Source organism: Carica papaya, chromosome 5 (assembly GCF_054855325.1).
Source record: "Carica papaya isolate Zhongbai chromosome 5, ASM5485532v1, whole genome shotgun sequence".
NCBI lineage: Eukaryota > Viridiplantae > Streptophyta > Magnoliopsida > Brassicales > Caricaceae > Carica > Carica papaya.
The window spans coordinates 19,995,159-20,007,703 of NC_142313.1; the positions used below are offsets into that span (position 1 = coordinate 19,995,159).

Here is a 12,545-nt window from a genome sequence, read left to right on the forward strand (position 1 = left end):
TCATTGCATGTCACAAAACCGATGATGCAACAAACATTGCTGATATGTTCTTTAGAGAAGTAGTAAGGTTACATGGTGCACCTAAGACTATTGGTCATCCACAAACTGATGGTCAAACTAAAGTTGTCAATCGAACTTTGGAAACTTTGTTGCGTGCTGTTATTGGTAAGAATTTGAAAACTTGGGAAGATTGTTTGCCGTTCATTGAGTTTGCATATAATCGTACTATTCATTCTTTTACAAGTTTTTCACCTTTTAAAATTGTGTATGGTTTTTATCCATTAACTGTTTTGGATTTAATATTACCTTTAAGTGAAATTTTTAGTTTAGATGGTAAGATGAAGGCTGAAATGGTTAAAGCTATCCATAAGAAAGCATGTGAGCAGATTAAAAAGAAGAACCAAGTTTATGCGCAAAGGGCTAATAAAGGGTGAAAACAACTTATACTTGAACCTGACGATTGGGTTTGGGTGCATATGCAAAACGAAAGGTTTCCAAAACAAATGAAGTCAAAGTTGGATCCGAGAGGCAATGGACCATTTCAAGTGTTGGAGAAAATCAATGACAATGCTTATCAAATTGATCTCCCTGATGACTATTCTAAGTCCGCTACTTTTAACGTTTCTGATCTTTCTCCGTTTGATATAAATGCATATTCGAGAACAAATTCTTTTGAAGGAGGGAATGATCCAGACATGGGTTGAAAAGACATTCAAGAGAAGCATGAAGAAGATATTACAATGCCAATTGGTCCAATCGCAAAATTTCAAGCCAAGAAGCTAAAACATACATTTCAAGGCTTTCTACAAAGATGTACAATAAGAACTTAGCGCATATGAACTATTTTAAAAGTCAAAGAAAATAAAGAAGATCATTAATTTTGTCCAAGTGTGTGGACAAAATTTAGAATGAATGTCTAGGATCATTTTGGTCATTTCTTAGATAATTAAATTATGTTTATGTTTCCCTAAGTCATTTAATACTATGTTTTCTGAGGTCATTTAATACCATGTTCCCTAGGTCATTTAAATTATGTTCATGTTCCTTAGGTCATCTAATTATGATCATTTCGAAAAATCTAGGTGTTTTAGCCTATAAATATCTCCTTTTGCAATGTAATATGATACACTTCGATTATTGAATGAATTTCATTACCTTTGCTAGAATTTTGACAAGTGAGAATTCTTATTCTTTTTGTCGTATCAAGAATTGAATTAACTTATCAAGTTATCTTATGGCGTTTATTCATTCTTGCTTCTTTCATCCCAATCACCCAAGTTCTCAATTACAGGTTAGTTGTAGATTTAGTAGGAGGATTTGTTTAAGGTTCTAAGTTATCTATGCTAAAGATATATGTAGAGTTCTTGATGTAATCTTTGATTCTCGGGTTTCGGATCACATCTTCATGTAGCTTCTTTGACCAAATATGCCTTTTCCTTTCCATCTAAACTAGTTCTTTCATTACATGGTAAAAGAACAAAATCCAAAGGAGTTGAAGGATTAAAACCATAAACAACTCAAATGGTGAATAACCAGTAGTAGAATGCACAACTCTATTATATGCGAACTCAACAAATGGAATGCACACTTCCCAAGTCTTCAAATTCTTTTGGACAATAGTACACAACAAAGTTCCTAGAGAGAAATTCACAACTTCAGTTTGACCATCAGTTTGTGGATGACAAGTAGTAGAAAACAACAACCTAGTTCCTAATTTACTCCACAAAATTTTCCAAAAATGACTTAGAAACTTTGCATCCCTATCACTTACAATTGTTTTTGGAATTCCATGCAAACCTACTACTTTCCTAAAGAACATATTTGCAATGTTAGTGGCATCATTAGTTTTATTACAAGGTATGAAATGCGACATCTTTGAAAACCTATCATCCGCTACAAAAATTGAATCTTTTCCTTTCCTTGATCTAGACAAACCCAAAACAAAATCCATTAAAATATCAATCCAAGATTCACTAGAAAAAGGTAAAGGGTGTATACAATCCTTGATTCAAAACTTTAGATTTTGCTTGTTTGCACCCAACACATCTATCACAAATTCTTTGCACATCTCTCCTCATTTTAGGCCAATAGAAATGTTCCTTGAAAGTATCTAAAGTTTTTAAAATATCAAAATGTCCCATTAAACCTCCCCCATGAGATCTTTAACAAGCAACCTTTGCATAGAATAAATAGCATGCACAACTTATTCTCTTTAAATTACCTATCCATTCTATAGAACTTACCGAATGTAACTTTCTCACATGCCTTAAAAATGTTAGAAAAATCAGAATCATTTTCGTAAAGAGATTTAACATGTTCACCTAAAGCATTGAGTTAAAGCATACCTTCTTGAAGGTGCATCTGCCACAACATTCTCTATGCCTTGTTTATACTTAATCACATAAGAAAATGTTTCAATAAACTCAACCCATTTAGCATGCCTCTTATTCAACTTACCTTGCCCCTTTAAGAACTTTAATGTTTGATGATCAGTTTGAGTGACAAATTCTTTGGGCCTTAGGTAATGCTGCCAATTATCCAAAGCTCGAACCAAAGCATAAAGTTCCTTGTCATAAGTAGACTAGTTCAATGAAGCACCATGGAGCTTTTCACTAAAGTAGGCAATTGGTCTTTTTCCTTGCATAAGAACAGCCCCAACACCAACACCTGAAGCATCACACTCAATTTCAAAAGAATTAGCAAAGTTAGTAAAAAAAAAATGTGCCGAACAAAGCTTATCTTTTAACAAATTAAATGCTCACACTTGATCCTTATCGCACTTGAAAACGCAATTCTTTTTTATTACTTCCGTAAGTGGTGCACCAATGGAGCTGAAGTCTTAAACGAATCGCCTATAAAAACTAGCCAAACCATGAAAACTTCTTACCTCACTTATCAATTTAGGAATAGGCCAGCTCTTAATAGCACTAACCTTCTTCTCTTCATCAACTTCAACACCTTGCTTACTCACAACAGAACCTAAAAACACAATTCGATCTAAACAAAAAGATCACTTCTTGAAATTACCATACAACCTCTCTTTTCTCAAGGTAACTAAAACACTCCTCAAATGTTCTTCATGTTTATTCAAATCTCTGAATACGCAAGGATATGATCAAGTACACAATAATAAATTTTACAATAATAAATTTTCCATTGAAAATTTTCAAAACATGATTCATAAGTTTCATGAAAGTACTTGATGCATTACTTAAACTGAAAGGCATAACCAACCATTCATATAATCCATACTTTGTTTTGAAAGCAGTTTTCCATTCATTGCCCTCTTTCATCCGAATTTGATGATAACCACTTTTCAAATCAGTTTTGCTTAAAATAGTAGAGCCATATAATTCATCAAGCATATCATCTAACCTAGGAATAGGATGACGATACTTTACCGTAATGTTGTTAATCGCACAGCAGTCAACACATACGCCAAGAACCATCTTTCTTAGGCACCAACAATACCGGAACAACACATGGATTCATACTTTCTCTAACAAATCCCTTGTCCAACAACTCCTAAACTTGCCTTTGAAGCTCCTTGGTCTCCTCGGGATTACTTCTATAGACTGTTTGTTTGGAATTGAGGCATCGGGTATGAAATTTATTTGATGCTCAATACCTCTAATGGTGGCAATCCATTTGCTATCTCTTACGGAAAGACATCTTCATATTCATGCAAAAGAGAAACAAACACACTAGGCAAAGAAACATTAAGGTGGTTAGTGTTCAGATAAAGTTCCTTGTACATAAGCAAAGTATACTTTTCCTTAAAAATCAAACTTCCTTAATTTCACTCCTTCTTGTATACGAGCTCACTTGTTTCTTTTTACACTCATTTGAATTCTGCCCCTTTCTTTGTCAAACTCACTTTTCACTTCATCATTTTTTCTACTCTTTTCTTTTAAAAGCTCACTTTTGGATGTCTCGCATTTTTCCTCTCACTTTTTCCTTCACTCTTGCTTTCTCTCACTTTGTATTCTTCTAAACTCACCCTCATAAACTTCTTTTGGTGAAAGTGGTACAAGAGTAATTTTCTTTCCGTCTTTCTCAAAAGTGTAGTGATTTGTAAAACTGTTATGCATCACCCTTCGATCAAATTGCCAAGGGTGTCCTAACAAAAGATGACCAGCATGCATAGGCACTACATTGAATAACAATTCATCCTTATACTTTCCTATTTTGAATGCCACAAGAACTTGCTTTCTCACCCTTATATCCCCGTAATCATTGAGCCACGTCAATTTGTAAGGATGTAGATGTTTTGTAGTAGACAGTCCCAACTTCTCTACGAGAGTAGTACTAGCAACATTTGTCATGCTGCCACCATCAATTATCACATCACATATGTGATCCTTCACAAGACATCTAGTATGAAACAAGTTCTCTTTTTAATTGCATTCGTCTTATTGGACTTGTATATTCAAGAACCCTTTCACTTTCTGTCATGGTAAATTCTTTATCTTCATCATGAATTGCATCTTCATAAGATGGTATTTCTCCTTGATTCTCTTCTTCATTGGCCAAATAATACTTTCCATCAAGCATAAACATAGTTCTTTAATTTGGACAGTCTTGCTTGTAATGACCTACCCCTTGACACTAGAAACATTTAATATTTCTTGCGTTAGTAGTGGAGTCAAGCTTACTCTTATCTTTGCTAGAACCGAATGCTTTAGGAACCTCTTTCAATTCTGCCTTAGGCTTGGATGACGAAGCCTTATCACATTTCCTCCAATTTTATTTGCATGTTGAAGTGTTGGAAGAAAAATGACGTGTTACCTTTTCTCTTCAATTGCTTCTCAACCTTCAAAGCAAGGTGAAACAAATATTCTAGCTCCATATAAGGCTGCAATTCAACCACATTATAAATCTCCTTATTCAAACCATTAACAAATCTAGCCATTGTAGCCTCACTATCTTCCTTGACATTTGCTCTAATCATGGCCACTTCTATTTCTTTGTAGTACTCCTCAACACTCTTGGTCCGTTAAGGCTTGGAACCTATCTCTCTCATTTTTTGGATTATTTGCTTGTCCACTCATCTTGTATTAAGCTACAAAAGAAAGTTAGGAAAGCAAAAGAATAGTTCCTCACTTCACTCTCTCACGTGTTTCACTCAAATAATGGTATCACTCAATTTCACTATGTGTTTAAACTTTGGCTTTTCTCTAGATGAACTCACACTCAGCCTCTTACCACTCCAATTCTCTTGTTAAGATTCGTTGTAGAGAATCAAAGCTTATACAAAAGTGTCGAATTACAATGAGGAATGGAATAAACCAAGTTGGAAGGAAACAAAAGATAATCTGAATGAAACACAACCAAGGAAATGAAAGATAAACCAGAGTTCTTAGAGAGAAATGCAACTTAAAAGAAATTTTAATCTAGGAAAGCAATCTTAGTTTTTGTTTTAAGCAGAGCTTATTTTTGAGTGCCACAATTATTCGGAGGAGAAAAAGATAAAGCTTGCGGTCGTGGAGTTTGGAGAGTATGCCATTATATGGTGGGATCAACTCATCACAAGTAAAAGGAGAAATAGAAAGAGACCTATTTCCACTTGGGCTGAAATGAACGCTATCATGAGAAGGCGCTTTGTTCCTACTCACTACTATAGCGACTTACATCAAAAATTGCAAGGCCTTATACAAGGGAACAAAAGTGTAGAAGACTACTACAAAGAGATGGTGATAGCCATGATAAGGGCTAATATTGAAGAGGATAGGGAAGCTACTATGGCAAGGTTCTTAAATGGCCTTAACAAAGACATAGCCAACATTGTAGAGGTTCAACATTATGTGGATATTGATGATATGGTGCACATGGCTATAAAGATTGAAAGACAATTAAAGCAAAAGGGGAACACAAGGCAAGCCAACACTTATTCGGCATAAAATTTCAATTGGAGGCTGAATTGGAGGGGAGACAACAAGGCTGTCCAATTCAAAAGAGATGACAAAACCAAACCAAAAGATGCTAATGATAATAAAAATAAAAGTATTTCTAACTCCCAAACTCCTAGGAATAGAGATATCAAGTGTTTTAGATGCTTGGGTTTTGGTCATATTGCATCCCAATGCCCAAATAAAAGGGTAATGGTGATGCGTGGTGATGATGTTGAAACGGATGATGAGAGTGATGTGGAGGAAGAAATGCCTCCTTTGGAGGATTGTAGCGATGGAGAAACATCTATGGAATGTAGATTGTTGGTTTCTAGGCATGCTTTGAATACGGAAATAAGGAATGATGATGAGGGGGTTAAGTTGTAGAAAGAGAACATTTTTCATTCTAGATGTCTAGCGAATGAAAAATTGTGTAACATGATTATTGATGGGGGTAGTTGTGTAAATGTGGCTAGTACCTTGTTTGTTGATAAACTGGGTTTGGAAACTACAAAACATCCTAAACGCTATAAACTGCAATGGCTTAACAATAGTAGGGAGGTGATAGTTAATAAGCAAGTGAGGGTGTCTTTTACTATTGGGAAGTATAGTGATGAGGTGACATGTGATGTAGTTCCTATGCAAGCTAGTCATATTTTGTTGGGAAGACCATGGCAATGGGATAGGAGAATGATGCATGATGGGTATCTCAATAGGTACATTGTAGAAAAAGAGAGCAAAAAGTATACTCTTCTTCCTTTAACCCCTAAACAAGTATTTGAGGACCAAATGCAACTTGAAAAGTCCCATGATGAATGCACACAAAGAGAGGCCGAGAGAAAAAGAAAAGAAAAAAAAAGAGAAAAGAAAAGAGAGTGAGAGAAAATTAGAGTGGAAAAATGAAGATCAAAAGGAAAAAGAAAGAGAGGTGCATTCGACCATGAAAATAATGAAGGAAAGAAAATGAGCTTTTATGCTAAAATGAGAGATGTGAGAAAAGCTTTATTTTCTAACAAGCCAATGATTGTCCTCATATACAAGGAAGTTTGTTTCTCTACTAACGAATTTGACCTTCTTTGGCAAGTGTTGTGGTTGAAGTTTTGTAAGAATTTAGCAATGTTTTTTTCGATGATCTATCTCAAGGTTTACCACCTTTGAGAGGGATTGAGCATCAAATTGACTTCATTCCCAGGGCTGCCATACCAAATAGACCAGCCTATAGGAACAATCTTGAGGAGACCAAAGAGCTTCAAAGGCAAGTGGAGGAGCTCTTACAAAAGGAGCACATTCCAGAAAATTTAAGCCCATGCACAGTGCCCGTCTTATTAGTACCCACCAAAAAAGATGGTAGTTGACGTATGTGTGTTGATTGTAGAGCCGTCAACAAAATAACGGTGATGTTCTTATGCAAGATAAAAGACCCATTGCTTACTTCAGTGAGAAGCTCAGTGGTGCACAATTGAATTATTCCACCTATGACAAAGAGATTTATGCTTTGGTAAGAGAATTAGAGACATGGCAGCATTATTTGTTACCAAAGAAATTTGTGATTCACATCGATCATGAATCTTTGAGGTATTTGAAAGGGCAAGGCAAGCTTAATAAATGACATGGAAAATGGGTGGAATTTATAGAGTCCTTCCCATATGTGATCCAATATAAGCAAGGAAAAGAAAATGTGGTAGCTGATGTGCTTTCAAGAAGGTACGGTCTTATCTCTACTCTTTCTACAAAGTTGTTGGGATTTGAGCATTTCAAAGAATTGTATGTGCATGATAATGATTTTTCAAATATTTATGTGGCTTATGAACATGCGGCATTTCAAGACTTTTATAGGCATGATGGTTTTCTATTTAAAAAGGAAAAATTATGTGTGCCTAATAGTTCTATTAGGGAGTTGCTTGTTCGTGAAGCACATAGTAGTGGTTTAATGGGACATTTTGAGATTGATAAAACTTTGAACATTTTACATGAACATTTCTTTTGGCTTAATATGCGCAAATATGTTGAGAAAATTTGTGTGCAGTGCATCTCATGTAGGTAAGCTAAGTCATCCATTCCTATACATCCTTGGGTTGATATTTCTATGGACTTTTTGTTGGGTTTACCTAGGACTAGAAAAGGCCGGGACTCAATATTTGTTGTTTTTGATCATTTTTCCAAAATGGCGCACTTTATACCATATCACAAAACAGATGATGCCACACACATAGCGGATTTGTTTTTTTCGCGAAGTTGTTAGAATACTTGGCATTCCTAAAACCATTGTATCTAATAGGGATGTTAAGTTTTTAAGTCACTTTTGGCGAGTTTTGTGGTCTAAACTTGAGATCAAACTTTTATTTTCTACTACTTCACATCCACAAACGGATGGTCAAACTGAAGTAGTAAATAAAACACTTGGTATATTATTACGTACTTTAATTGGTAGGCGCAAGATTTCGTTTGAACCTGGAGATTGGGTGTGGGTTCATATGCGCAAGGAATGATCTCCATCAAAACAGAAATCTAAGTTGGATGCTCGCGGGGATGGTCCATTTCAAATCATAGCCAAAATAAATGAAAATGCCTACAAAGTGGACCTACCAGGTGAGTATAGTGTTTCGGCTACATTTAGCATATTTGATTTATCTCCTTTTGAAATTGATGCAGGAATTGATTCGAGGACGAATCCTTTTGAAGGGAGGGAGAATGATGCAAACAAGGGTAAAAACACTCAAGATACTCAAAGAGCATCAAAAGGTGACTTGGAGTAAATTTCAAATGATGTAAACACAAATAGAGTTCCAAACCTGGAAAGTTTCAGTGGACCAGTAACAAAATCAAAGGTAAAGAAGCTTAAAGTGTTGCTCCAAGTTTTCACTCAAAAACATGTGGATTATGGGTTGGCCGATAGTGGAAATTTCAAATATGAGCTTTATGAATGGCCCAAATTCGTAATTTTAATTGGATTTAAGTGATTTGGGATAATTTGGACTTGTTTGAGTCTTATTGGTCATTGTGAATAAGCCTTGTGTATGGGCTGGATTAGTTAAGTTATTTTAAGTATTTTGGATTGTTTTATTTTACTTTGAGTTAATTAAGCCCATATAGTCAAGTGTAACTTATTTTGGGCTTAAGTCTTGTCTTAGTGTTATTACAAGAATGAGCCCATAACTATATAGTGCCACAAACAATTAGTGGTGTTGGTTAAGAAGATTGGAGTCACAAGGAGTTACATGACAATTACATGCCTATAATTAGCCTAGTTATTGTTGGAGTTACAATTGTAATTATCACATAATTAGCCTAGTTATTGTGGGAGTTACAATTGTAGTTATTGTGTTGTAACTTATCATTGATTTCTTTGGCTATAAATATCAAAGGACCTCTTCTTTGTGCTCATGAAAAGTTGTAATCAAATATTTCAGAATTGAGTTGAGAGTGTTTTGGCTTTCTTTTCACTTTATGCACAAGGTGTTGATTTAGAATACAATTGTTATCACTTATATTTCAATTTTGATTTCCTATTTCAATTGTTCTTGGTGCTTGTTTGGATTGGGTTCAAGGGATATCATTTATCTTTCTTGGGTTCTATTTAACTTCTACCATTTGGGTGATTGAACAAATTTGATTCATTTTTACTTGATATCTAAATTCTGTTCTAAACCGATTGAAGAGTTCTAAGGTTCAAGCAAGGGTCTTGGGGTTCCGCATCACATTTGAGGAGTGTTTTAGTCACCTTGAGAAAAGAGAGATTGTATGCTAATTTCAAAAAGTGTTCTTTTTGTTTAGATCGAATTGTGTTTTTAGGTCTTGTTTTGAGTAAGCAAGGTATTGAAGTTGATGAAGAGAAGGTAAGTGCTATTAAGAGCTGGCCTATTCCTAAATCGGCATGTGAGGTAAGAAGTTTTCATAGTTTGGCTAGTTTTTGTAGGCGATTCGTTAAAGACTTTAGTACCATTGCTGCACTACTTACGGAAGTAATAAAAAAGAATTGTGTTTTCAAGTGGGATAAGGATCAAGAGCGAGCATTTAATTTGTTAAAAGATAACCTTTGTTTGGCACCTATTCTTGCTTTGCCTAACTTTGCTAATACTTTTAAAATTGAGTGTGATGCTTCAGTTGTTGGTGGTGGGGCTGTTCTAATACAAGGAAAAAGACCAATTGCCTATTTTAGGGAAAAGCTCCATGGTGCTTCATTGAACTATTCTACCTATGACAAGGAACTTTATGCTTTGATTCGAGCTTTGGGGAATTATCAGCATTACCTGAGGTCCAAAAAAGTTGTCATTCATACTGATCATCAATCATTAAAGTTCTTAAACGGGGCAAGGTAAGTTGAATAAGAGGCATGCTAAATGGGTTGAGTTCATTGAAACATTTCCTTATGTGATTAAGTACAAGCAAGGCAAAGAGAATGTTGTGGCAGATGCACTTTCAAGAAGGTGCTTTACTCAATGCTTTAGGTGCTCAAATGCTTGGTTTTGAACATGTTAAATCTCTTTACGAAAATGATTCTGATTTTTCTAGCATTTTTAAGGCATGTGAGATAGTTGGATTCAGTAAGTTCTATAGAATGGATGGGTTTTTATTTAAAGAGAATAAGTTGTGCATAAGTCTTATTTGTTCTATTCGAATGTTGCTTGTTAGAGAATCTCATGGGGAGAGCTTCGTTTAAGGGGACATTTTGGTATTTCATAAACTTTAGATACTTTAAAAGAACATTTCTATTGGCCTAAAATGAGGAAAGATGTGCAAAGAATTTGTGGTAGATGTGTCGTGTGCAAACAAGCAAAATCTAAAGTTTTGAATCAAGGATTGTGTACACAAAGACCTGTTTCTAGTGAACCTTGGATTGATATTTCAATGGATTTGTTTTGGGTTTGCCTAGATCAAGGGAAAAAAAAATTCAATTTTTATAGTGGTTGAAAGGTTTTCAAAGATGTCGCATCTCATACCTTGTAATAAAACTAATGATGCCACTAACATTGCAAATCTGTTCTTTAGGGAAGTAGTACATTTGCATGGCATTCCAAAAACAATTATAAGTGATAGGGATGCTAAATTTGTAAGTTATTTTTGGAAAGTTTTGTGGAGTAAATTAGGAACTAGGTTGTTAGTTTCTACTACTTGTCATCCACAAACTGATAGTCAAACTGAAGTTGTGAATCTCTAGGAACTTTGTTGCGTGCTTTTGTCTAAAAGAATTTGAAGAATTGGGAAGAGTGCATTCCATTTGTTGAGTTCGCATATAATAGAGTTGTGCATTCTACTACTGGTTATTCACCATTTGAAGTTGTTTATAGTTTTAATCCTTTAACTCCTTTGGATTTTGTTCCTTTACCATGTAATGAAAGAACTAATTTAGATGGAAAGAAAACACCATATTTGGTGATGCAAACAAGGCTAAAAATACTCAAGATACTCAAAGAGCATCAAAAGGTGAATTGGAGCAAATTTCAAATGACGTGAACACAAATAGAGTTCCAAACCTGGAAAGTTTTAGTGGACTAGTAACAAGATCAAAGGCAAAGAAGCTTAAAGAGTTGTTTCAAGTTTTCACTCAAAAACATGTGGATGATGGGCTGGTCAATTGTGAAAAGTTCAAATATGAGCTTTTTGAACAGCCCAAATTCGTAACTTTAATTATGTTTAAATGATTTGGGATAATTTGGGCTTGTTTGAGTCTTATTGGTAATGGGTAAATAAGCCTTGTGTATTGACTGGATTAGTTGAGTTGTTTTAAGTATTTTGAATTGTTTTATTTTAGTTTGAGTTAAGTCCATATAGTCAAGTGTAACTCATTTGGGCTTAAGTTTTGTCTTAATGTTATTACAAGAATGAGCCCATAAGTATATGGTATCACAAATAATTAGTGGTGTTGGTTAAGAAGATTGGAGTTACAAAGAGTTACATAACAATTACATGTCTATAATTAGCCTAGTTATTGTTGGAGTTACAATTGTAATTATCGCATAATTAGCCTAGTTATTGTGAGAGTTACAATTATAGTTATTGTATTGTAACTTATCATTGATTTCTTTGGCTATAAATACCAAAGGAACTCTTCTTTGTGGACATCAAGAGTGGTAATCAAATATTTCAGAATTGAGTTGAGAGCGTTTTGGCTTTCTTTTCACTTTATGCACATAATATTGATTTGGAATGCAATTATTATCACCTGTATTCAATTTTGATTTCCTATTTCAATTGTTCTTGGTGCTTGTTTTAATTGGGTTCAAGGGATATCATTTATCTTTCTTAGTTTCTATTTAACTTCTACCATTTGGGTGATTGAACAAATTTGCTTCCTTTTTACTGGAGATATAAATTCTATTCTATTCTGTTTTGATGGAAATCGTTCCTTGCGCATATGAACCCGCACCCAATCTCCGGGTTCAAATGAAATCTTGCACCTTCCTTTATTGACATGGGATGCTACTTGTTCATTTTTTTTCTTTTCAATGTTCTGCCTTGCTTTTTCATGAATTGCTTTAACCATTTTTGCTTTCTTATGTCCATCCAAATTAGAAATGTCACTTATAAGAATAGGCAACAAATCAAGTGGAGTTAAGGGATTAAAACCATACACAATTTCAAAAGGACAAAACCCATTAGAAGAATGTATACTCCGATTATAAGCAAATTCAACAAATGGTAGCGTATCTTTTCAAG

At 34.7% G+C, this 12,545-nt stretch overlaps 2 protein-coding genes across 2 annotated transcripts; one reads left to right on the plus strand and one right to left on the minus strand.

The window, feature by feature from the left end:
• Nucleotides 1–2,317: 2,317 nt before the first annotated feature.
• Nucleotides 2,318–3,449, minus strand: LOC148254925 (uncharacterized). Its single transcript, XM_088220507.1, has 3 exons — nt 3,200–3,449; nt 2,888–2,979; nt 2,318–2,581 (listed from the first exon to the last, which is right to left on the minus strand). The coding sequence occupies exons 1-3, from the start codon at nt 3,447–3,449 to the stop codon at nt 2,318–2,320; spliced, it is 606 nt and encodes a 201-aa protein (XP_088076633.1).
• A 2,652-nt stretch (nt 3,450–6,101) lies between these two features.
• Nucleotides 6,102–10,548, plus strand: LOC148254926 (uncharacterized). Its single transcript, XM_088220508.1, has 7 exons — nt 6,102–6,271; nt 6,365–6,604; nt 7,081–7,201; nt 7,264–7,480; nt 9,681–9,769; nt 9,878–10,203; nt 10,269–10,548. Exons 1-7 carry the CDS (start codon nt 6,102–6,104, stop codon nt 10,546–10,548), a joined length of 1,443 nt encoding a protein of 480 aa, XP_088076634.1.
• The last annotated feature ends 1,997 nt before the right edge of the window (nt 10,549–12,545 follow it).

Excerpts from the sequence above, each read along its gene's own strand:
- LOC148254926 (XM_088220508.1), top strand. The coding sequence starts at position 6,102 with ATGGTGATGCGTGGTGATGATGTTGAAACGGATGATGAGAGTGATGTG. Across the intron at positions 6,272-6,364 it reads GATGATGAGGGGGTTAAGTT|TACCTTGTTTGTTGATAAAC; the intron begins GTAGAAAGAGAA and ends AAATGTGGCTAG. Across the intron at positions 9,770-9,877 it reads TTCCTAAATCGGCATGTGAG|TGGGATAAGGATCAAGAGCG; the intron begins GTAAGAAGTTTT and ends TGTGTTTTCAAG.
- LOC148254925 (XM_088220507.1), bottom strand. The coding sequence starts at position 3,449 with ATGGTTCTTGGCGTATGTGTTGACTGCTGTGCGATTAACAACATTACG. Across the intron at positions 2,980-3,199 it reads CAGTTTAAGTAATGCATCAA|GTTCTGTTGTGAGTAAGCAA; the intron begins GTACTTTCATGA and ends TTGTGTTTTTAG. Across the intron at positions 2,582-2,887 it reads TTCCTAAATTGATAAGTGAG|TCTACTTATGACAAGGAACT; the intron begins GTAAGAAGTTTT and ends TCATTGAACTAG.